Source organism: Rhinatrema bivittatum, chromosome 3 (assembly GCF_901001135.1).
Source record: "Rhinatrema bivittatum chromosome 3, aRhiBiv1.1, whole genome shotgun sequence".
NCBI classification, from domain to species: domain Eukaryota; kingdom Metazoa; phylum Chordata; class Amphibia; order Gymnophiona; family Rhinatrematidae; genus Rhinatrema; species Rhinatrema bivittatum.
Window position 1 is genome coordinate 491,922,473 of NC_042617.1, and position 21,790 is coordinate 491,944,262.

Sequence of the window (21,790 nt, forward strand, 5' to 3'; positions counted from 1 at the left end):
TGAACCAAATCACTATGAACCTGGAAGATGTAGTAGGCCAGATTGACAAACTAAAGAGTAGCAAATCACCTGGACCGGATGGTATGCATCATAGGGTACTGAAGGAACACAAAAATGAAATTTCTGATCTATTAGTTAAAATTTGTAACCTATCATTAAAATCATCCATTGTACCTGAAGACTGGAGGGTGGCCAATGTAACCCCAATATTTAAAAAGGGCTCCAGGGGCGATCCAGGTAACTATAGACCAGTGAGCCTGACTTCATAGCCAGGAAAAATAGTGGAAACTATTCTCAAGATCAAAATCGTAGAGCATATAGAAAGACATGGTTTAATGGAACACAGTCAACATGGATTTACCCAAGGGAAGCGTTGCCTAACAAATCTGCTTCATTATTTTGAAGGGGCTAATAAACATGTGGATAAAGGTGAACCTGTAGATGTAGTGTATTTGGATTTTCCGAAGGCATTTGACAAAGTCCCTCATGAGAGGCTTCTAAGAAAACTAAAAAGTCATGGGATAGGAGGCGATGTCCTTTTGTGGATTACAAACTGGTTAAAAGACAGGAAACAGAGTAGGATTAAATGGTCAATTTTCTCAGTGGAAAAGGTTAAACAGTGGAGTGCCTCAGGGATCTGTACTTGGACCGATGCTTTTCAATATATATATATAAATGATCTGGAAAGGAATAGGATGAGTGAGGTTATCAAATTTGCGGATGATATAAAATTATTCAGAGTAGTTAAATCACAAGCGGATTGTGATACATTACAGGAGGATCTTGCAAGAACCATCCAAATGGCAGATGAAATTTAAATGTGGACAAGTGCAAGGTGTTGCATATAGGGAAAAATAACCCTTGCTGTAGTTACACACTGTTAGGTTCCATATTAGGAGCTACCAACCAGGAAAAAGATCTAGGCATCATAGTAGATAATACTTTAAAATCGTCGGCTCAGTGTGCTGCAGCAGTCAAAAAGGCAAACAATGTTAGGAATTGTTAGGAAGGGAATGGTTAATAAAACGGAAAATGTCATAATGCCTCTGTATAACTCCATGGTGAGACCGCACCTTGAATACTGTGTACAGTTCTGGTCGCCGCATCTCAAAAAAGATATAGTTGAGATGGAGAAGGTACAGAGAAGGGCAACCAAACTGATAAAGGGGATGGAACTGCTCCCCTATGAGGAAAGACTGAAGAGGTTAGGGCTGTTCAGCTAGGAGAAGAGACGATTGAGGGGGGATATGATAGAGGTCTTTAAGATCATGAGAGGTCTTGAATGAGTAGATGTGACTGGGTATTTATACTTTCAAATAATAGCAGGGGACTAGGGGGCATTCCAAGACTAAGCGGAGAAAATTCTTTTTCACTCAACGCACAATAAAGCTCTGGAATTTGTTGCCAGAGGATGTGGTTAGTGCAGTTAGTGTAGCTGGGTTCAAAAAAGGTTTGGATAAGTTCTTGGAGGAGATGTCCATTAACTGCTATTAATCAAGTTTACTTAGGGAATAGCCACTGCTATTAATTGCATCAGTAGCATAGGATCTTCTTAGTGTTTGGGTAATTGCCAGGTTCTTGAGGCCTGGTTTGGCCTCTGTTGGAAACAGGATGCTGGGCTTGATGGACCCTTGGTCTGTCTGACCCAGCATGGCAATTTCTTATGTTCTTAAATATGAATGAACTAAAATCCCCTCCTTGTGCAGAGTCGCAGCCACTACCACCACCACTACTACTTTCGAAAACATCCAAGGTCCATAACCAAAGGGAAAAACTTGAATTGGAAGTGCTTTCCTAGTACCGCAAAGCAAAGGACCACCGATATCCCTCTTGAAACAGAATATGAAATAGGCTTCTGTAATATCTAATGAAATAATCAGAAACTCTCCCCACCTTAAGCCAGACTGACTGACCTCAATGTCTCCATCCAAAATTGAGTCACGCAAAGAGTCTGCTTCAAATCTAGGATGGGACAGAAGCAGCCCCTTTCTTGGGAACCACAAAGTAAATGGAATAACCATCCAGAGCCCCTCTGAATAATCGGAACCAGAAACACAACCCTCAAATCAAGAAGGCGCCTGAAGATTGCTGTTACCACCTCCTACTTTGCCACTGAGTGACATGGATATCATAAAAGCCACTGCGACAGAATGAGAACATTCTAAAAGTTAACTGTCCCAAATGACCTCCAGGACCCACTGATCTGAAAATATTTGTCTCATCTCTGAAAAACCTCAACAGGTGTATGCTTATCTCTGGCACCGGGTTCTGAACCCCCAAAGCCTCACCGAGAGGCTCTGAAATGATTGGCTGTCGAGGATCCTTCCTTATCTCCTCTCTTAGAGCAAAAGGACTGAAACCTGCCAAACAAATGGGACTCTTGAGAGCTGGAAGAACAGCCCTGCCTATATTTATGTGAAAGCAAAATTGCTTACCTTGTAATAGGTGTTATCCCAGGACAGCTGGATGTAGTCCTCACATATGGGTGACGTCACCGACGGAGCCTGAACGCGGGAAAAACGTCTGTCAAAGTTTCTATAAACTTTTGACTGGCTGCCTGGGGCTACTGAGCATGCCCAGCGTGCCATGATATTCCCTGCCACAGGGGTCTCACTCCAGTCTCGTATGTAGCAATAAGCTTTAGCAAAAAATAAAATAATAAAACGTATCAGACCCAACTCTGCGGGGTGGCGGGTGGGTTTCGTGAGGACTACATCCTGCTGTCCTGGGATAACACCTATTACAAGATAAGCAATTTTGCTTTATCCCAGGACAAGCAGGATGCTAGTCCTCACATATGGGTGATTAGCAAGCTAGAGGCTGAGTCATTTGTGATTGAGTGAACAGTGAAGTATTGTTGTTGAAATGAATCAGCCGAAGATCACAGCAGATTGGTTGTAGAAGGAGTTGGGTTTAAACTGGAAACAAGTTCTTTAAGACAGATTGTCCGTAGGCTGAATCTTGTCGTCCTTCTTTATCTAGGCAGTAATGAGCTGCAAAGGTGTGAAGAGAACTCCATGTTGCTGCTTTACAAATGTCAAGAATTGGCACTGAACGATAGTGTGCTACTGAGGTTGACATTGCTCTGACTGCATGTGCCGTTACTCGCCCTTGGAGAGGAAGGCCTGCTTGTTCATAACAAAACTGTATGCAATCTGCTAGCCAGGTGGATAAAGTCTGCTTACCCACTGCTTTCCCTGGTTTGTTTGGATCATAAGAAACAAAAAGTTGTTTAGATTTCTTGTGGACTGCTGTGCGGTTTATGTAGAAAGACAATGCACGTTTGCAGTCTAAGGTGTGTAAGGCTCGTTCGCCTTGATGAGAATGAGGCTTTGGAAAGAATGTGGGTAAAACTATGGATTGATTCAAGTGGAATTCCGTAACTATCTTGGGAAGGAATTTTGGATGTGTTCTGAGAACTACTCTGTCATGTAGAAACGTAGTGTAAGGTTCATATGTGACCAGTGCTTGTAACTCACTAACCCTTCTAGCTGATGTTATGGCTACGAGGAAGATAGTTTTCCATGTGAGAAATTTAAGGTCACAGTAATCTATTGGTTCAAAAGGGGAACGCATTAATTTAGTTAAGACCAGATTCAGGTCCCATGCCGTGATAGGGGGCCGAATTGGTGGTTTAAGGTGAGTTAAACCTCTCATGAATTTGGTGACAAGAGGTTGTGTGGATATTGGTGCATCTCCCATTTTGTTATGGTAAGCAGAGATTGCACTTAAGTGTACTCTTACAGATGAAGTCTGGAGACCAGATTCTGAAAGATAGTATAAATAGTCTAGAAGAGAAGTAGTGGGGCAGGTGAAAGGATCAATACTCTTTTGCCTGCACCACAGAGTGAATCTCTTCCACTTGAAAGAATAGTTCTTTCGAGTGGAAGGTTTACGTGAAGCTATAAGCACTTAAGATATATTGGATGAAAGATTGAGGGATTGTAAGATCAAGCTTTCAACATCCATGCTGTCAGGGATAGGGATTGAAGGTTGGGATGGTGCAACCGACCCTGATCTTGAGTTATGAGAGTGGGAGCTACACCCAGACGAATGGGATCCCTGACTGAGAGGTGCAAAAGTGTGGGAAACCATACTTGTTGAGGCCAATACGGGGCTATGAGTATCATGGACCCCTTGGTCTTGTTGTAGTTTCACTAGAGCTTTGGTTATAAGTGGTATCGGAGGATACGCGTATAGTAGGCCTGAGTTCCAAGGGCAAGCAAAGGCGTCTTTGGCTGGCTGGTTCTTCTGTTTGTGTAGAGAACAGAAATTGTCCACTTTGTGATTCAGATGTGATGCAAACAGGTCTAACGTTGGTTGACCCCAACGCTGAAAAATCCTGGTCGCTACTGAGGGATCCAGGGACCATTCGTGTGGTTGGAACTGATGACTGAGTCGATCCGCCACTACATTGTGAATGCCTGCCAGATAAGTGGCCCGGAGGAAGATTGAATGGTTCAGGGCCCATCCCCAACTGTGCGGCTTCTTGACAAAGGAGATATGAGCCCGTACCTCCCTGTTTGTTGATGTACCACATGGCTACTGTGTTGTCCGTTTGGATTAAAACAGTCTTGTGTGAAAGGCAGTCCTTGAACGCATGCAGCGCATAACGTATAGCTCGAAGCTCAGAAAATTGATTTGAAATGTTGCTTCGAGTTCTGTCCAAGTCCCTTGAGTTTGGAGAGTGTCTATGTGAGCTCCCCAACCCAAGGTGGATGCATCTGTAGTTAACGTTATCTGTGGGACTGGTTGCTGGAAGGTTTGTCCCTTGCGCAGATTGCCCTTGTCCATCCACCAAAGGAGAGATGAACAAAGTTGGTGTGTGATTCGAATTGGAGAGTGCAATGTTTGAATGGCTTGGATCCATTGTGATTTTAAAGTCCATTGGGTTACTCTCATGGCAAGTCTTGCCATAGGCGTGACATGAACTGTGGAAGCCATGTGGCCTAATAACGTTAGAAAGTGGTGAGCTGTTACCTGTTTCCTTAAATGTAACGACTTTGCCAAGAGGGACAGCGTTTCTGCTTGATCGCCGGGTAGAAAGGCTTTTGCGAGGATAGTGTTTAACTCTGCTCCTATGAACTGGAGAAGATGAGAAGGAGTCAGATGGGACTTTGGATAATTGATTAGAAATCCCATGTTGTGAAGCACAGTAATTGTGTGATTTAGAGAAGTTAGAGCTTCTTCTTTGAGACTGACTTCTTATGAGCCAATCGTCTAGATATGGGAAAACATGAACACCTTGTTTGTGTAAATGTGCTGCTATTACTGCCAGGCATTTGGTGAATACTCTGGGAGCAGAGGCAAGACCAAATGGTAGAACTCTGTATTGGAAGTGTTGACTGCCTACCATGAAGCGCAGATACTTGCGATGAGGGGGAAAAATTGGAATATGAACATAAGCATCTTGAAGGTCCAGAGAACAAAGCCAATCTCCTTTTTGAAGGAGTGGGAGCATTATGCCTAAGGATACCATTCTGAACTTTTCTTTTTTTTTAGAAATTTGTTGAGATTTCTGAGGTCCAGTATGGGACGAAGGCCTCCGGTTTTCTTTGGAATGAGGAAATAACGGGAGTAGAATCCTCTGCCCTGCTGGGCACGGGGTACTTTCTCGACGGCCCTGGCGCTCAGAAGGGTGGATAATTCTATTTAAGTTTAAGAATGTGATCTTTGCTGAGATGCGAAGGCTTTGGTGGAAAATCCGGAGGGGTTGAATTGAAATTGAGTTGGTATCCTTTGTGGATGATGGATAGGACCCATTGGTCCGATGTTATTGATGTCCAATTGATGTAAAATTTCGATAGTCTGCCCCCTACTGGTAGTGTTGGGTAAGGGCTGGCATGTGGGCTTTGTTCTCCGGGTGTAATCTCAAAAACCAGTGGCAGGTCCAGTTTGAGGGGCTGGTGCTGGTCTTTGTGCTCTCTGTTGTCGCTGCTGAGGTCTTTGCTGAGATCTAGGAGGTCTCAGTCTAGACGCTGGGGGGTAGTATTTACGCTGTCTATAAAAGGGCCTTCTGGTATCCCTTCAGGATGGTCGTCTGGCAGAATGTGTAGAGGTATCATGCGGTAGTGTAGATAACTGTCGCAGTGTTTCAGTATGTTCCCTTAACTGGGAAACAGCATCCTGTACTTTCGAACCAAATAGATTATCTCCCAGGCAGGCAAGAACAACCAGCTTGTCTTGTACTTCTGGTTGTAAATCGGATGCCTTAAGCCAGGCCCAGCGTCTTGCAGCGATGCCGGATGCAGCCACTCGTAAGGCTGTGTCATAGCTGTCATATGCGGCTCGTACTTCATGTTTCCCCGCATTAAAACCCTTGTTTATAACAGCTTGTGCAGCTTCTTGATACTGTGAAGGCAAAGCTGGCACAAACTCTTCTATTTGTTTCCACAAGTTTCTGTGGTATTGTGTCATATATAAATGATATGCTGATATTTTTAAATTCAGCATTGCTCCTTGATACACTTTGCGGCCCAATTGGTCAAGGAACCGATTGTCCTTCCCTGGAGGGATTGAGGAATGGGCCCTTGTCCTTCTAGATTTCTTTTGAGCCAATTCCACGACCACCGAGTGATGGGGAAGCTGTGTTTTTTGGTACGCAGAGGAAGGTTGTACTAAATAAATGGACTCTATGCGCTTATTTACTGCAGGGATTGAGCAGGGATGCTCCCAAAGACGTTGCTGCAGTTGTAAAAGAATGTCGTGAACTGGTATGGCTAGAGTGTATTTAGGGGGATCATCAAATTGAAGTACTTCTAGAGTTTGTTGCCTACTATCTTGTTCTGTGTGTAACTGAAAAGGAATGGAATCTGCCATTTCTTGAACAAATGATTGGAATGTAAGGTCTTCCGGAGGTGACTGCTTTGTAGCAGGTGGCGGAGATGGATCTGACAAAATCCTCTGATGAAGGTTAAGAATCCGTGTCAGACCAGGAATCATATTGAGTTGGTTAATGAGGTGGTGTTGCTTTTTGAGCAGGATGTATCCCAGAAGGTCCTGGTAAAGGATCATCTGATGAAGAATGTTCAGCTTGCACGTCTTCTGGGCCAGTTGGTAAAGAAGATAGTAAGTCTGTATACCTTTTGGTAATGATATCATGTAAGGACCTGTCTTCAGATATTGGTCTTTTTGTCACTAATGATGTTTCTTAGTGGATGACGGAGGGTGAATTACCTTCTTGGCAAGGTGTGGAATGGTAGGAGCAGTAGTGTAAAGAGGTAATGATCTTGCCATCGATGACATAGATGTCGTTGAGGTAAGGAGAAATGAAAATTCTGAAATTGGTATTCTAGAAGTGACTGACGTCGATGGAGGCATCGAAGAAGTGAGAGGCATCGATGATGGTTGTATCATCGGTAGTATAGATGATACAGTACCGAGAGATGGTATCGTCGGCACCGGCGGCCCCGCCGGCATCGATGTGTCCACCGGCATCGGCGATGGCTCCGGAAGTTGTTTCTGTAATGCATCTAATACTAGTTTTTGGACAAGGGATGTCAAATCCAGTGTAGTTGTCATCGGTGAAGATGTCGATGCTGAAGTCGAGGGTAACGAAGGTACCGAGGTATGTGGAATTTCGATGACTTTAAGCCGTTTTGCTGCCGGTTCCATCGATGGCGGAATCGACGATGGTCGACGGTGCCTATGCTTATGTTTTTGTTTAGATTCTGACACTGGCCTGATCGATGCGGAGGACAGTGTCGGTGAAGCCGCATCCCCAGAACCCTCGACATGCTTCTTCTTAAGTAGGAGTTTTTTAGTTACCCCTGTGGGTGAAGACTTGGTCGATGGCGATGGTAACAGTTGAAGTTGAAAAACCTGAGCCATCTTCTCCCGTCTGAGTTTTCGACCCTTTGGGGTCATTTGTTGGCACTGAGAGCATGAAGATATTTCATGCTTCTCTCCTAGGCAGATCACACATTGGGAATGTGGATCTGTGACGGACATGGTCCGGTTACAAGAACATTTCTTGAACCCGGAGGCCATGTTGGAATTGACAGCCGTCGATGAGAAGTCTGTGAAAAAATCTTCCAAAAATAATGAAAAGTCTGAGAAATTTGTCACCGGCCAGTGTCAAACAGGAATGAGACCAGATGTGGGAAAAAAACTGAGTTTTAAGTAACTTTTTTAGTCAAATTTGTGAGGAGACTCACAGGGCTCCAACGACCGCGTTGCTAAAAGGCACGCGGAAAAACTAAGACTGGAGTGAGTCCCCCGTGGCAGGGAATATCATGGCACACTGGGCATGCTCAGTAGCCCCAGGCAGCCAGTCAAAAGTTTATAGAAACTTTGACAGAAGTTTTTTCCGCGTTTGGGCTCCAGTGATGTCACCCATATGTGAGGACTAGCATCCTGCTTGTCCTGGGATAATCTCAGAACCTACTATATACTGGTAAAGACCGGGAAGAACTTTGAGGCTTATCCTCTGGCAATCCTGGAGTCTTGACATCGACACACACCTTAGCCATTTTCTCCACGTCCTCACAAAACAATAAATAACCTTTAAAGGGCAACTTAGTTAAACTGGACTTGGAAAGCAAATCTGCTGACCGCAACCAAAGAAGCCTCCATGCTGCCACAATGGATGCCATGCCCTTGGCAGTAATCCTGACTACATCAAAGTTAATATCTACCGGGAAGATAGCTCCATGCTCTAACTGAAAGAAGTCATCAACCACTTCCTCCTGTGCCAAACCCAAGCCAGATATAGCCACTATATATGAATAGGCTTCTATCTGAAGGGCCATAGTGAGAGACTCTTAGGCCTGCTCCAAGACTAATTCAATTCTCCTATCCTGAGCATCCTTCTCAGAGCAGCCCCTTCTTCCACCAGAATGGTACTTCATTTGGTCATCAAACAAAGCAATGCATCCATCTTGTGGAATTTCAACTTATCCCTTTCCAGAGGCACTAGACGGTAAAACTTGGCCAACACCCAACCAACTCTAAAACTCGCCTCAGGAGAAAACCATTCCACATCAATCAGATCCTTAACCGCCTTATGCAGTGGAAAAGACCCTTAAGGCTTCCTAATATTAAACATGAGATTCACCACTGAGTTGGATTCCTCTTCCTTCAACTTATCATCAATATTTAGTATACTCAAGGTCTGGTAAATTAGCATGGCCAGCTCTTCCATATGAAACAGTTGCACTATAGAAGAACTATCATCCCCTTCTAGAGGAAATTCCCCTTTCTCCATATCCTCCTTGGACGGGTGCCTGACGGCCTTTTGAATCCTTCAAGAAAATCCTCTGAGTCAGACTCAAAATCCACCTCCAACCTCCTGTCTTCTCCCTCTCAGGGCCTCTTTCTGACCAAGGATCCTGGAGCTGGAAAACCTAATGCAGAATGTGGGACTGAACTCCTGCCCATCTCCAAAGACTGTTGCAAGCACTTGAAAAACTCACTGCCCAGACAAAAGAAAAATCCAAGGGAGGAGGAGAAGAGAAGAAAACTTTCAAGGCTGTAGATGCCACAGAAGGAACTGGTCTCCCCAGTAGGCTTCCAAACAAATGAGAGAGGAGGAGAATCTAAGTCCCTGTCACTCCCATGTGGATCCAAGATGACCACCTCTTCAGATTCTGAATGCCACCCATGGCAGAATTAGTAGGATTTGGAGATTCCGAACCCCCAGCAGATCTACCTCCACCTGCTGAAAGCTCCTCCACTCAGCCAGACACCCGTGTCAAAGCCAAAGGGCCCTCCAGAGTATACCTTCTTCAGGCCTCAGCCTGAGGATAGTGTTGGCTTTTTCCCGTGCTTAGAAGATATATCTATTTTCTACCACATTCAGGAGCTTCCCCTGCAGCCAGAGACCGGTACAATCCGGAGAGAAGAAAACTTACCGCACTGCTGCACAAACACTGCTAACCAAACTGAACCAGTCGAGTTCCTCTCCCTCTCTGCCTTTTTCTTTTTTTGTTTTGAAGCAACGTTAACTGGCAAACAAGGACCTCTCCTCAGCCCAAATCGAAAAGGAAGGAAGGTCCAGAAGGACAAGGGAGAGAGAAATGAAAAGAATGGAGAAAGGGACAGAAAGAGGAAGGCCACCAATCCCCTGGAGAACTAGAAGTTTCCTGGTCAAGGATGTGCTCTATGGAAGGAGGAAGTATTAGACTTACACCTCCAGAGCTGCCTTAATCCTAGAGGAAAAAATTTGTCGCCAGCAATAGCAGTGCTCAACTGAGGGAAGGAGCAGGCAGCTTTCATCACAGGAGTTACCAACAATTCATTTCCCTGATCAGCCTAGTCAGCCCTGAGTCCAGAGCATGGGATGAAAACTGTCCATCTGCTGGAGACAGAGAATACTGAAAGGCTAAAGTCAGTGCAGAGGTATATAAGGGATGACATTAGCAAGCCTGTTTTTCTGTCTCCATCTGTTGGACAGTGAGCATAACCTGTATATCTAGACTGGTCTGACTGTATGAGCAGGAAATTTTGATTAAATTACTTTTCCCTTAACTTATCAAAGTGGTGTACAAGAAAAAATGCTCCTGTTCATCAAGCACATAAGACAAAACTCAATTTCCAAACCATAAAATTTGTACAATGAATTTTAGAACATAAAAATAAATCTCCCCCTCCCCATTTCCCTCCTTCCTCCCCAAAAATTATATTCACAAATCTGAACAGAATGTGAACAGGTGGTGAAGTTCTGAAAAGTCTTACTGTAGAGTTCTATTCAAAAGGGGGATCTGTAGTAAAGAAACTTGGCCAGGTATGACATGACCAAGATTACTGATGTGCTTTCTGCTGAACATGAATTGCAAACTGCAAAGGATCTAATTTAAATGTGGATAGGTGGGGGGGGGGGGGGGGGGAATTCTCCTAAGTATCAGACCCATAAATAGCCTACCTCTGAAAAATATCCAGACTGGGTCTTGGTTTTCTAAATTATGAATTTCAAAATTCCAAATATTAGCTCACCTCTAATTACAATGGGTAATAAAAGAGGTATAGGGGATAAAACTTTCTAAACCAAAGAACTGTTTCATAATAGTTAAAAGGACCTTATTTCTGTAATGTTAGAAATCACTTAGCTTCATACCTAACAATATGTCATTGTAGGAGAATAATGCAAGTTCTTTCACAGTTTAATACTATGAAGAATCCTGGACAATTCTTCCCCATTCCTAAAGCCACCCTGTTCTTTCAAAACATGCTTTAGATGAGAGATTCCATGTTTAACTTACGATCTCAGCTCTCCATCAAGGTCTTGCTGACGTAGCCTTTTGAAGTCCGCATTGAGTGCTTGATGGTTTTCTTCTGATGTGTCATAGAAGCCTGGTGCAGGTTTCTTTTCAAATGGGATTTCTGCATTATAGTCCACGCCTCTTTTCTTTTTCCTCTTTTTCTGAATCTCAATCCCTGCAGCACGAAGTTCCCTCCTCTTCTGAAGAGCAGCAAGACGCCTGAAGAACATAGTAAAATAAACTGAAATAAAACTGATCCAAGATCTTAACATTTATGTGAATCAAAACAGAGAAGCCAATTTCAGAACACTTATTGCTTTTGGGTAAAATGTACCATGTCTCACATTTATAAAACCATCCCTCCAGCAAAAGGCTCTAGGTAAAACAAGAACTAGACTACTGCAACACACTGTAGGTGGGATTTCCACAAAACTACTAAACAGCCTATTAGTGCAGAAGACTATAGCATGCATGCTATCTAACTGCAGCTATGGAGACTGCATTACTCCAATCCTTCTCAATATATATTGGCTACCAGTCCCTTATCAGGGCCATTTTTAGAGCACACTGCATTGCCTTTCAATCACAAAAATGTCAAGGATCAACCTATCTGAAGGATCACCTGTCCCCCTACAAATCCTTACAGACTAAGGTGCAAAAAGAGGTACTCCTACAGCTCCCTGCTTCCCAGATTCCAGGCTGGGCCAAAACCATCAAGTGTGCCTTCTCCTCGTTCATCCCCAGGCTCTGGAACACTCTCTCAACAGAGGCCAGACTGGTAGTGCCGCATGGCAATAACTTGGCTCTTTAACCAAACTTAACATTCCTAGCTGGCAACACCCCAGAGTCACCTTCCATTAACTAAAACACTGCCACCAACCTCTGACACCACAAATACCAAGGCCTGCTGTCATTAGAATTGGTCTCATGAAATGCCATATATGAAAGTGTTTGTCTATGTATACTTTGACCACGTAATCTACATAAGACGGTCCATCAAGTCCAGTATCCTTTCTTCAACAATGGCCCCAATTCCCTTGCTACTCACTCCCAGGGATAAGTGATGAGTGATTTCCCAGAGTTATCTAGTTAATAGCTGCTTATGGATTCTTCCTCCAGGAACTTATCCAACAGTTTTTAAACTCAGCTATGTTAGCTGCCATGACTACATCCTCTGGCAACAAATTCCACTGCTTGATTGTGCATAGAGTGAAAAAATACTTTCTCCAATTTGCTCTAAATCTGCTACCTGTTTTTTTTCAATGAGTGTCCCCTAGTCCTAGTACTACTGAAAGGGTAAATAACCATTACTAGCTCAACCCACCCATGATTTCATAAATCTGTCATGTATCCTCTCAATCTTTTCTCCAGGCTGAAGAGCCCTAACTTGTTTAGTCTTTTTTCATAAGGAAGATATTCCATTCCCTTTATCATTTTTGTTGCCCTTCTCGATACCTTTCCTAATTCCACTATATCTTTTATGAGACAAGGTGACCAGAAATGCACATAATACTCAAGCTGTAGTTGCACCATAGATTATTTGATATACTATACTGGGGCATCCCAGTAGTTAACATATAAAAAACATACATAAACCATATAGTGATTAATTATAAATAAAATAAAAACCAAAATACAACAAATAAAATCATATCAGCAGGACCCCTTCACATGAAACCTAATATAATCAATTTCAGCACATCCATATCCTAATATAGTATCCAAATTCCCTTATCAAAGCCAGATGATAATCTACACAGAGGCATACTCTGCATTTAATTCTCCACTCCTTTCAGAATAATTCCTAGTATTGTTTGCTTTTTTGATCACTGCCACAAACTGAGCTGAGGATTTCAATGTACTGTCAACAAAGGCGCCTGGGTGGTTATTCCTGAGGCAAAATCCAACATTGTGTACCTGTTGTTGAGATTATTTTTCCCCTATGTGTATCACTTTGCACTTGTCTACATTAAATATCATCAGCTCAATTTCCAGTCTCGCAAGGTGCTTCTGCAGTTCTTCACAGTCTGTCCTGTGTTTTAACAATTTTGAATAGTTGTGTCATCTGCAAATTTGACCACTTCCATTGTGGCTCCCTTTCTAGATCTATTTCTAGATCATGTATCATACTTACTTTTTGTGTATGTACGGCTCGATATAGCAAATGTTGCTTACCTGATGTAACAGGTGTTCTCACAGGACAGCAGGATGTTAGTCCTCACAAATGGGTGACATCGAGGATGGAGCCCAACCACGGAAAACTTCTGTCAAAGTTTCAGGAACTTTGACTGGCCCCTACTGGGCAGGCCCAGCACGGCACTAACCCTGCAGCCAGCAGGGGTCTCCCTTCAGTCTTGTTTCAAAGCTACAGGCAGTGCCAAAAAATAAAGGAAAAACGAACCCAACACCGCGGGGTGGCGGGCGGGTTTCGTGAGGACTAACATCCTGCTGTCCTGTGAGAACACCTGTTACATCAGGTAAGCAACATTTGCTTTCTCACAGGACAAGCAGGATGGTTGTCCTCACAAATGGGTGAGTACCGAGCTGAGGATGTCCTGACTTACACCAAATGTACCCAACGGCGTGCAACAGGCACAACAACTGGGGTGGAATTTGGGGAAGGGCATCCGCACCCTACCGGGAAGGTGGAAGGGTGTTGGTACATCAGGTTGGAAAAAGGTTACGCAAGACAGATTGGCCAAAGATGGAATCCTGTCTTCCAGCTTTGTCCAAACAATAGTGGGCTGCAAATGTATGGAGTGAACTCCAGGTGGCAGCCTTGCAGATGTCAGGAAGCGGCACCGATCGAAGGTGTGCTACTGAAGTCGCCATGGCCCTCACAGAGTGTGCTTTGACACGGTCTTGGAAAGGAATGCCAGCTTGCTGATAGCAAAAGGAAATGCAGTCCACCAACCAGGAGGAAAGAGCCTGCTTACCCACAGGTTGTCCCAACTTGTTAGGATGGAAAGAGACGAATAATTGAGTGCTCTTCCTGTGAGAAACTGTACGGTCTAGATAAAAAGCTAGAGTTCGTTTACAGTCTAGGGTATGCAGAGTCTGTTCCCCGGAGTTGGAGTGGGGCCTGGGAAAAAAGATAGGTAGTATGATGGATTGATTGATGTGAAACTCCGAACTACCTTAGGTAAAAATTTAGGGTGAGTGCGGAGTACCGCCCGGTCCTGCAGGAGTTTAATGTAAGGCGGATAGGTGACTAGGGCCTGTAATTCACTAACCCTGCGAGCGGAAGTGATAGCCAAAAGGAATAACACTTTCCATGTGAGATTCCCAACAACCTAGCACAACCCAAAGCTGAAGAACTTGCTCTTCATTTTCACAACAAAGTCAACAGCCTTCTAACTCATCTGCCTTCTAATCCCACCGACCCTGCTCTTTACCAGTCTCTTCAACAATCATCCCTCAACAACAATGGTCTGGAAACACTTGAACCCATCTCTATCTTAGAGATACAAACTCTTATAAGAAGAATGAAACCTTCCTCCCATCCTTTGGATACTATCCCCACCAAACTGCTCCTGGCCATCCCTGACTCCATCGCTAAAACCTTGTCGGACATCATAAACTGCTCACTCTCCCAAGGACTATATCCTGACGACCTCAAATTGGCCTCCATCAAACCTCTACTCAAGAAACCCAACTTGGATCCTAAAGACCCCAACAACTTCCGTCCTATCGCCAATCTCCCATTCATAGCCAAGATTCTAGAAAAAGTTGTCAATACTCAACTCTCCGAATACATAGAAGAAAACAAAATCCTATTCCAATCACAATACGGATTTCGCAAGTCACTGAACACAGAATCCCTCCTCATCTCCATGTCTGACTTCATATTAATGGGCCTTGACAAAGGCCAATCCTTCCTCTTAATTCTACTGGACCTATCAGCCGCCTTTGATACGGTCAATCATTCCATTCTCACTTCCATTCTGGCTTCTATAGGTATCTCAGGCACAGCTCTCTCATGGTTTAAATCTTTTCTCTCCAACAGAGGCTTCAAGGTTAAGATACAGAACAAAGAATCTTCACGAATGGACGCATCCATAGGTGTCCCCCAGGGCTCCTCACTGTCACCTACACTCTTTAACATTTATCTTTTACCTATCTGCCAACTCCTCTCCAACCTTAACCTCAAACATTTCCTCTACGCCGACGACATCCAGATCGTGATACCCATTAAAGAATCTTACACAAAAACATTGGTTCACTGGGAAAACTGTCTCTTCGAAATTAAACATCTCCTGGCTAACCTAAACCTAGTTTTAAACTCCTCTAAAACAGAACTGCTTCTCATCTCCCCAGATAATAATGCCATCTCTAATCCTCCAACTATCCCAACTACTACACAGGTGAGAGATCTAGGAGTATTAATTGATAACCGGATGAACCTTAAAGCTTACATCAACAGAACCACCAAGGACTGTTTCCACAAACTCCAAGTTCTGAAAAGAATTAGACCACTCTTCCACACTCAGGACTTCAGAACCATTCTACAAGCTATCATTTTTTCTAAGATCGATTACTGTAACTCTATCCTTCTGGGCCTACCTTCCTCCTATACTAGACCCCTCCAGATGTTACAAAACGCTGCGGCAAGATTACTGACAAACTCCAGGAGGAGGGACCATATATCTCCAATCCTAAAAGATCTCCACTGGTTGCCTGTTCACTTTAGAATCCTCTACAAATCTCTTTCCATAATATACAAAACCATCCATCAACACACCCCACTCGACTTACAAGTCCCATTCCAAATTTATAACTCCTCCAGACCAACAAGAGACACACTCAGAGGATCTCTTCAAGTGCCCCCAGCCAAAACTACCAAACACATTACCTTGAGAGATCGGGCCTTTTCAACAGCCGGCCCCCTTCTATGGAACTCCATCCCACCGGACCTTAGACAGGAGCCCAGCCTCCCAACCTTCAGGAAGAGACTTAAGACCTGGCTGTTTAAAAAAGCTTTCCCGGACACCGATTAATTCTATTCAGCCAGATTCTACCACTTCCACATGTAAAAATGTTATTACTAATGTAAATACCTATACCTAATGTTATTCTCTTTCTTTTCTTCTCTCCTCCCAGTTCTATTACCTTGTTATTTGTAACTGCTTCCTTCTACACAAATAGGTTATTGAATTGTTTACTGTACACCCCTGTTATATGTAAACCGGCATGATGTGTTTGCAACATGAATGCCGGTATATAAAAATTTTAAATAAATAAATAAATAAATATTTTAGGTCACAGGAGTGGAGAGGTTCGAAAGGTGGCTTCATAAGGCGACCAAGAACCAGATTAAGGTCCCAAGATGGGGCCGGAGGACGTAAAGGTGGCTTCAAATGGAGCAAGCCTTTAAGAAAGCGTGTTACCAGGGGTTGTACTGATATAGGAACACCCCCTATACCTGTATGGAAGGCGGCTACCGCACTGACATGCATTCTTATGGAAGAGGTCTTTAGGCCTGATTCCGATAGATGCCATAAATAGTCCAAGAATCTAGAGATTGGACAGGAAAGGGGATCAAGGGCCTGAGAAGTGCACCATGATGTGTACCTTTTCCATTTGTAGGAGTACGATTTTCTTGTGGAAGGCTTTCGTGAAGCTATCAGGACACGAGAAACTGAATCTGAAAGGTTAAATGGCTGAAGGACTAACCTTTCAACATCCATGCCGTCAGGGACAAGGCTTGGAGGTTGGGATGGAGGAGGCATCCGTCGTTTTGAGTGAGCAGATGCGGGTCCTTTCCCAGAGGAATGTGCCTGTGGATGGAGAGATCCTGGAGTATGGGAAACCACACTTGGCGGGGCCAGTGCGGTGCTATCAGGATCATAGTTCCCTTGTCCTGACGCAGCTTCACGAGAGAGTCTTTGACACAAGAGGAAGTGGAGGGAATGCATAGAGCAGACCGGTTGTCCACTTGAGGGAGAATGCATCTCTCGGGCGAGAGTGCTGGCTCCGAATGAGAGAGCAATAATTGTCCACTTTGTGGTTCTGAGGGGACGCAAAGAGGTCTATGTGGGGAGAACCCCACTTGTGAAACAGAGAGGTCGCTACCAGAGGATTGAGTGACCACTCGTGCGGTTGGAAGACACGGCTTAGCTGGTCTGCCAATACATTGTCTACTCCTGGCAGGTAGGTGGCCCTGAGGTACATGGAGTGGGAGAGGGCTTCTGCCCAAATCTGCGCAGCTTCCTGACACAAAAGGAAGGAGCTTGTGCCTCCCTGCTTGTTTATGTACCACATGGCCACCTGGTTGTCTGTCTGAATTAAGATTGCATGGTTTGACAGGCAAGTTTGAAAAGTCCTGAGAGCATAGCGAATGGCTCGCAGCTCCAGGAAATTGATCTGGTGTTTGGCTTCCTCTAGTGACCAGAGCCCTTGAGTTTGTAGGTTGTTTACATGGGCTCCCCAACCGATGTTGGAAGCGTCGGTGGTGAGGTGGTGGGTGAAAAAGCAAGCCCTGTAGGAGGTTACACTGATTCGCCCACCAGGCAAGAGATAGACGGAGCATGTTTGTGATGCGAACAATGGAGGACAGAGGCTGAACAGCTTGTGTCCATTGCTGTCTCAGAGTCCATTGTGTGACTCTCATGGCCAGGTGAGCCATGGGAGTCACATGAACTGAGGAAGCCATGTGTCCCAGTAGAACAAGGAATTGGCGAGCTGTTGCTGTGTGTTGAGACTGCAGCTGGCAAGCTAGGGACACAAGGGCTTGAGCTCGTTGATGAGGAAGGAAGGCTTTTGCCTGTAAGGTGTCCAAGTCTGCCCCAATGAAGGATAAGATTTGAGATGGGACTAAGTAGGATTTCTCGTAATTGACAAGAAACCCTAGAGATAGCAAAGTTTGAATGGTTAGGGTCAGGGAGGACCGAGCAATCTGCTGGGTTGGGGCCCTGACTAACCAATCGTCCAGGTAGGGGTAGACGTGGACACCTTCCTTCCTGAGGAACGCTGCAACCACCACGAGGCATTTGGTGAAGACTCGTGGCGCGGATGCCAGGCCGAAAGGTAGCACTCGATATTGGTAGTGATTTCGGCCTACTAGAAAACGCAGGTATTTGCGATGAGATTGCGTGATTGCAATATGGGTATATGGGTCTTTGAGGTCTAGAGAGCAGAGCCAATCCCCTCTCTGCAGCAGAGGAAGAAGCGAGCCTAGGGTTACCATCTTGAATTTCTCCTTGCAAAGGTACTTGTTGAGGGCCCGGAGGTCGAGGATCGGACGAAGTCCCCCTGACTTTTTTGGGATCAGGAAGTACCTGGAATAGAACCCCAGTCCTTGTTGTAAGGGAGGAACGGGTTCTATAGCGTGTGACTGTAGGAGAAGAGAAACTTCCTGCTCTAAAAGAACAGAATGATCTGTGTGACTCCACGCCTGTAGAGGTGGGGAGTCGGAAGGAAGAGTCAGGAAGTTGAGATGGTAACCCCGTGCAATTATTGCTAACACCCACTGATCGGTGGTGATGTAATGCCACCTTTCCAGAAAGTGGCACAAACGACCTCCCACTGGAATGGCTGGAAGAGGGGTTTGGCAAGTGCTCTCCAGGCAAAAGTCAAAAACCAGCAGCAGGGCCAGGTTGTGGAGCTGCTGCAGGCTTTGAGGTTGAGTCTTATGATAAGATCTCGTTGGCCTAGCCTTAGCTGATGGGGGATAATACTTTCGTTGCCTGAAGAAAGACTTTTTGGAGTCTTTCCTAGATGGCTGTTTGGGAGGCAAGTCAGGAGGGATAGATGAGAGCTGTCTTAGTGTCTCATGATGATCCTTTAGTTCAGCAACGATTTGCTGAATCTGCTCACCAAAGAGATTATCCCCTAGACAGGGTAAGTCAGAAAGTCTGTCTTGAACCTCTGGTCGTAGGTCAGATGACTTAAGCCAAGCCCAGCGTCTGGCGGAGATGGCTGTAGCAGAAAGTCTAGTGGAAGCATCAAAGACGTCATAAGCGGTTCTTATTTCGTGCTTCCCAGCTTCAAATCCCTTATTTAGGAGAGACTGGAGCTGCGGCTGGAACTGTTCTGGTAAAGCATCTGAGTACTCCTGCATTTGCTTTAGAATGACCCTATTGTATTGAGTCATATAGAGCTGATAAGAAGCTATTCTAGAAATCAGCATAGCTCCTTGGTACACTTTCCGTCCTATACTATCGAGGAATTTATTTTCCTTGGTAGGAGGTATGGAAGAATGTGGCTTTAAGCGTTTAGCTTTCTTTTGGGCTGATTCTACCACAACAGAGTGATGATCTAATTGTGGTTTTTGAAAGCCTGGTGCTGACTGTACAAGATAGGTAGAGTCAGCTTTCTTGTTTACTGGAGGGACAGATCCAGGAGATTCCCAATTCTTTTTCAAAAGGTCTAGAAAAACCTGATGAATGGGAATAGAGGTTAAGATTTTTGGGGCATCCAGGAATTGGAGCAATTCCATCATCTGGTGCCTGTCATCTTGTTCAGATTGAAGTTGAAAAAGGACTAATTCTGACATTTCCTTCACGAAGTTTATGAAAGAGAGGTCCTCAGGGGGAGAACGCTTTCTACTCTCTGTTGGAGAGGGTGGTGAAGGCAAATCATCGGTGTCAGTAGAGGTATCATCACCCCAAGTGTCATAAGGATCATGAGGAGGCTGAATACCTGAAGGCCCCAGTTGAGGCTCCGAAAAACCGGAGGGAATCACCGGGGGTATCGAGGAAACCCTCGATGGAATCGATGCCAGTGCCGGCATCGAAGGAATCGGTGTCGGCATCGAAGGAATCTGTGTCGGCATCGGTATTCTCGGTGGAGCTGATGTGCGTATCGCCCCCGAAGAATGTATCGGTGGCAAGGGACGACAAGGCATCGATGGAACTACCCCCGAAGGGGGAATCCGATACGGTGTTTCTCCACCCGATGACATCGGTGACCCGGGTAGTACCATTGGAAGGGCTTTAGCAAGCGCTTCCATACGGGCGAGCAGCGGTGCCAGCGCTGCTGGAATCGGGTCGGTGACCGGTTCCACCGTCGGTGCCGGAGTCAGTGCCGAAGGAGGCTGGAACCGTAGCATCGCCTTGTCGATGGCCTCCTGGACCAGCCGGTCCAGTTCTGCCCGGAGACCTGGGGTAACAAGACCCTGCTCGACGGGAGAGGGAGGCTGAGGCTGAGCCGGAGGGACCACCGTCACCGGTGGAATCGCGGCTCCCAAACCCCGAGGGGGTGAGGGTTGCCTCGGTGTCTGCGAGACAGGAGTGGACGGTGCCGCTTCTGCTCTAGACTTTTTTGGCGGTGGCTCGGCCGGTGCGGAGGTCGATGACGTCGATTCCTCGACGGGCCGAGACTTATGACGTCGATGGCGATGTTTCTCCTTCCGATCCCCTCAAGCATCAGGGGAAGGGACAGGAGTCGATGGCCGTGAAGACATCGATGGCGGACGGTCACCGGAGGGCTGTCGATGATGATGAGACCTCGACGGTGCCGGTTCCGATGACGTCGATGCAATCGATGGCGTTGGGGTGCGAGCATGGAAGAGGAGCCCCATCTTCTCCATCCTGGCTTTGCGACCTTTTGGTGTCATGAGGGCACATTTGGTGCAAGTCAGGACATCATGCTCACTTCCTAAACACAAAACACAGACTCTGTGCGGGTCCGTGATTGACATAGTTCGGGTACAGTCCTGACACCGACGGAACCCCAACGCCATGGGCCAAAAATTTAGCCGCGGGACTGTCGACTGCCAACAGGCCTCGAGGGCCAAACTCGACGTAAGTCGACTAAACGACGGCAAAAAACTCACCGAAGTTCCGCGGACCGAAAATTTGAAGAAGGGAGACCCCTGAGGGGCAAATTTTCTTCAGAATAACGAATTCCAAATTCCTGTCAGGAACGTGGTTAAGAGCTCTTCTACCGCGTGGCTACTGCTGCGCGGAAAAAAGAAGACTGAAGGGAGACCCCTGCTGGCTGCAGGGTTAGTGCCGTGCTGGGCATGCCCAGTAGGGGCCAGTCAAAGTTCCTGAAACTTTGACAGAAGTTTTCCGTGGTTGGGCTCCATCCTCGATGTCACCCATTTGTGAGGACAACCATCCTGCTTGTCCTGTGAGAAAATTAAGATCATGTACCTATTTTTTTCCCATATATTCTATTATTCATTATATCCTATTTTCTCTGCTTTACAATCTACTCAACCTGTACTTTGCTCCTCCGGTAGGAGAATAATAAATCCTTTAAAATTTCAATAAAAACACACCACAAAAATGCAATTAACAAAAAAACACAGCACAATATAATACAAAAAGCATAAAAACATAACAGACTAAAATTTCAGCTACAATCAATGATGGCAACAAAAGTTTCAACCATAAAAACAACCAAGCTTTACAAAATTTTCAAAAGCTCAATCATCCATGGAGCATAACATTTTATGTAAATTCCAGAGAGAGAAGCCTAACCAGGAAAAATGCTTTTTTTTTGTTTCAGTCAATCTCATTTCTTTTACCACAGGGATCTCTAACAATAACTCCTCTGAGCAGTGCAAACATGTTTTGTGCTACCCATGCTGTGATGTAAAGGCAGACAGATTTAAAACTATCAATCACTGACCAAGCATCTAAACG

The 21,790-nt window shown here is 45.1% G+C and overlaps 1 protein-coding gene across 1 annotated transcript in view; it reads right to left on the reverse strand.

Annotated features, from left to right (window-relative positions):
- The window catches only part of CDC5L (cell division cycle 5 like), a 250,734-nt gene that overhangs the window by 123,569 nt on the left and 105,375 nt on the right, over positions 1-21,790 (reverse strand). Inside the window, exon 6 of the mRNA XM_029596086.1 lies at positions 11,199-11,417. Coding sequence (XP_029451946.1) covers positions 11,199-11,417 — 219 coding nt within the window. The remainder of the gene's footprint in view (positions 1-11,198; positions 11,418-21,790) is intronic.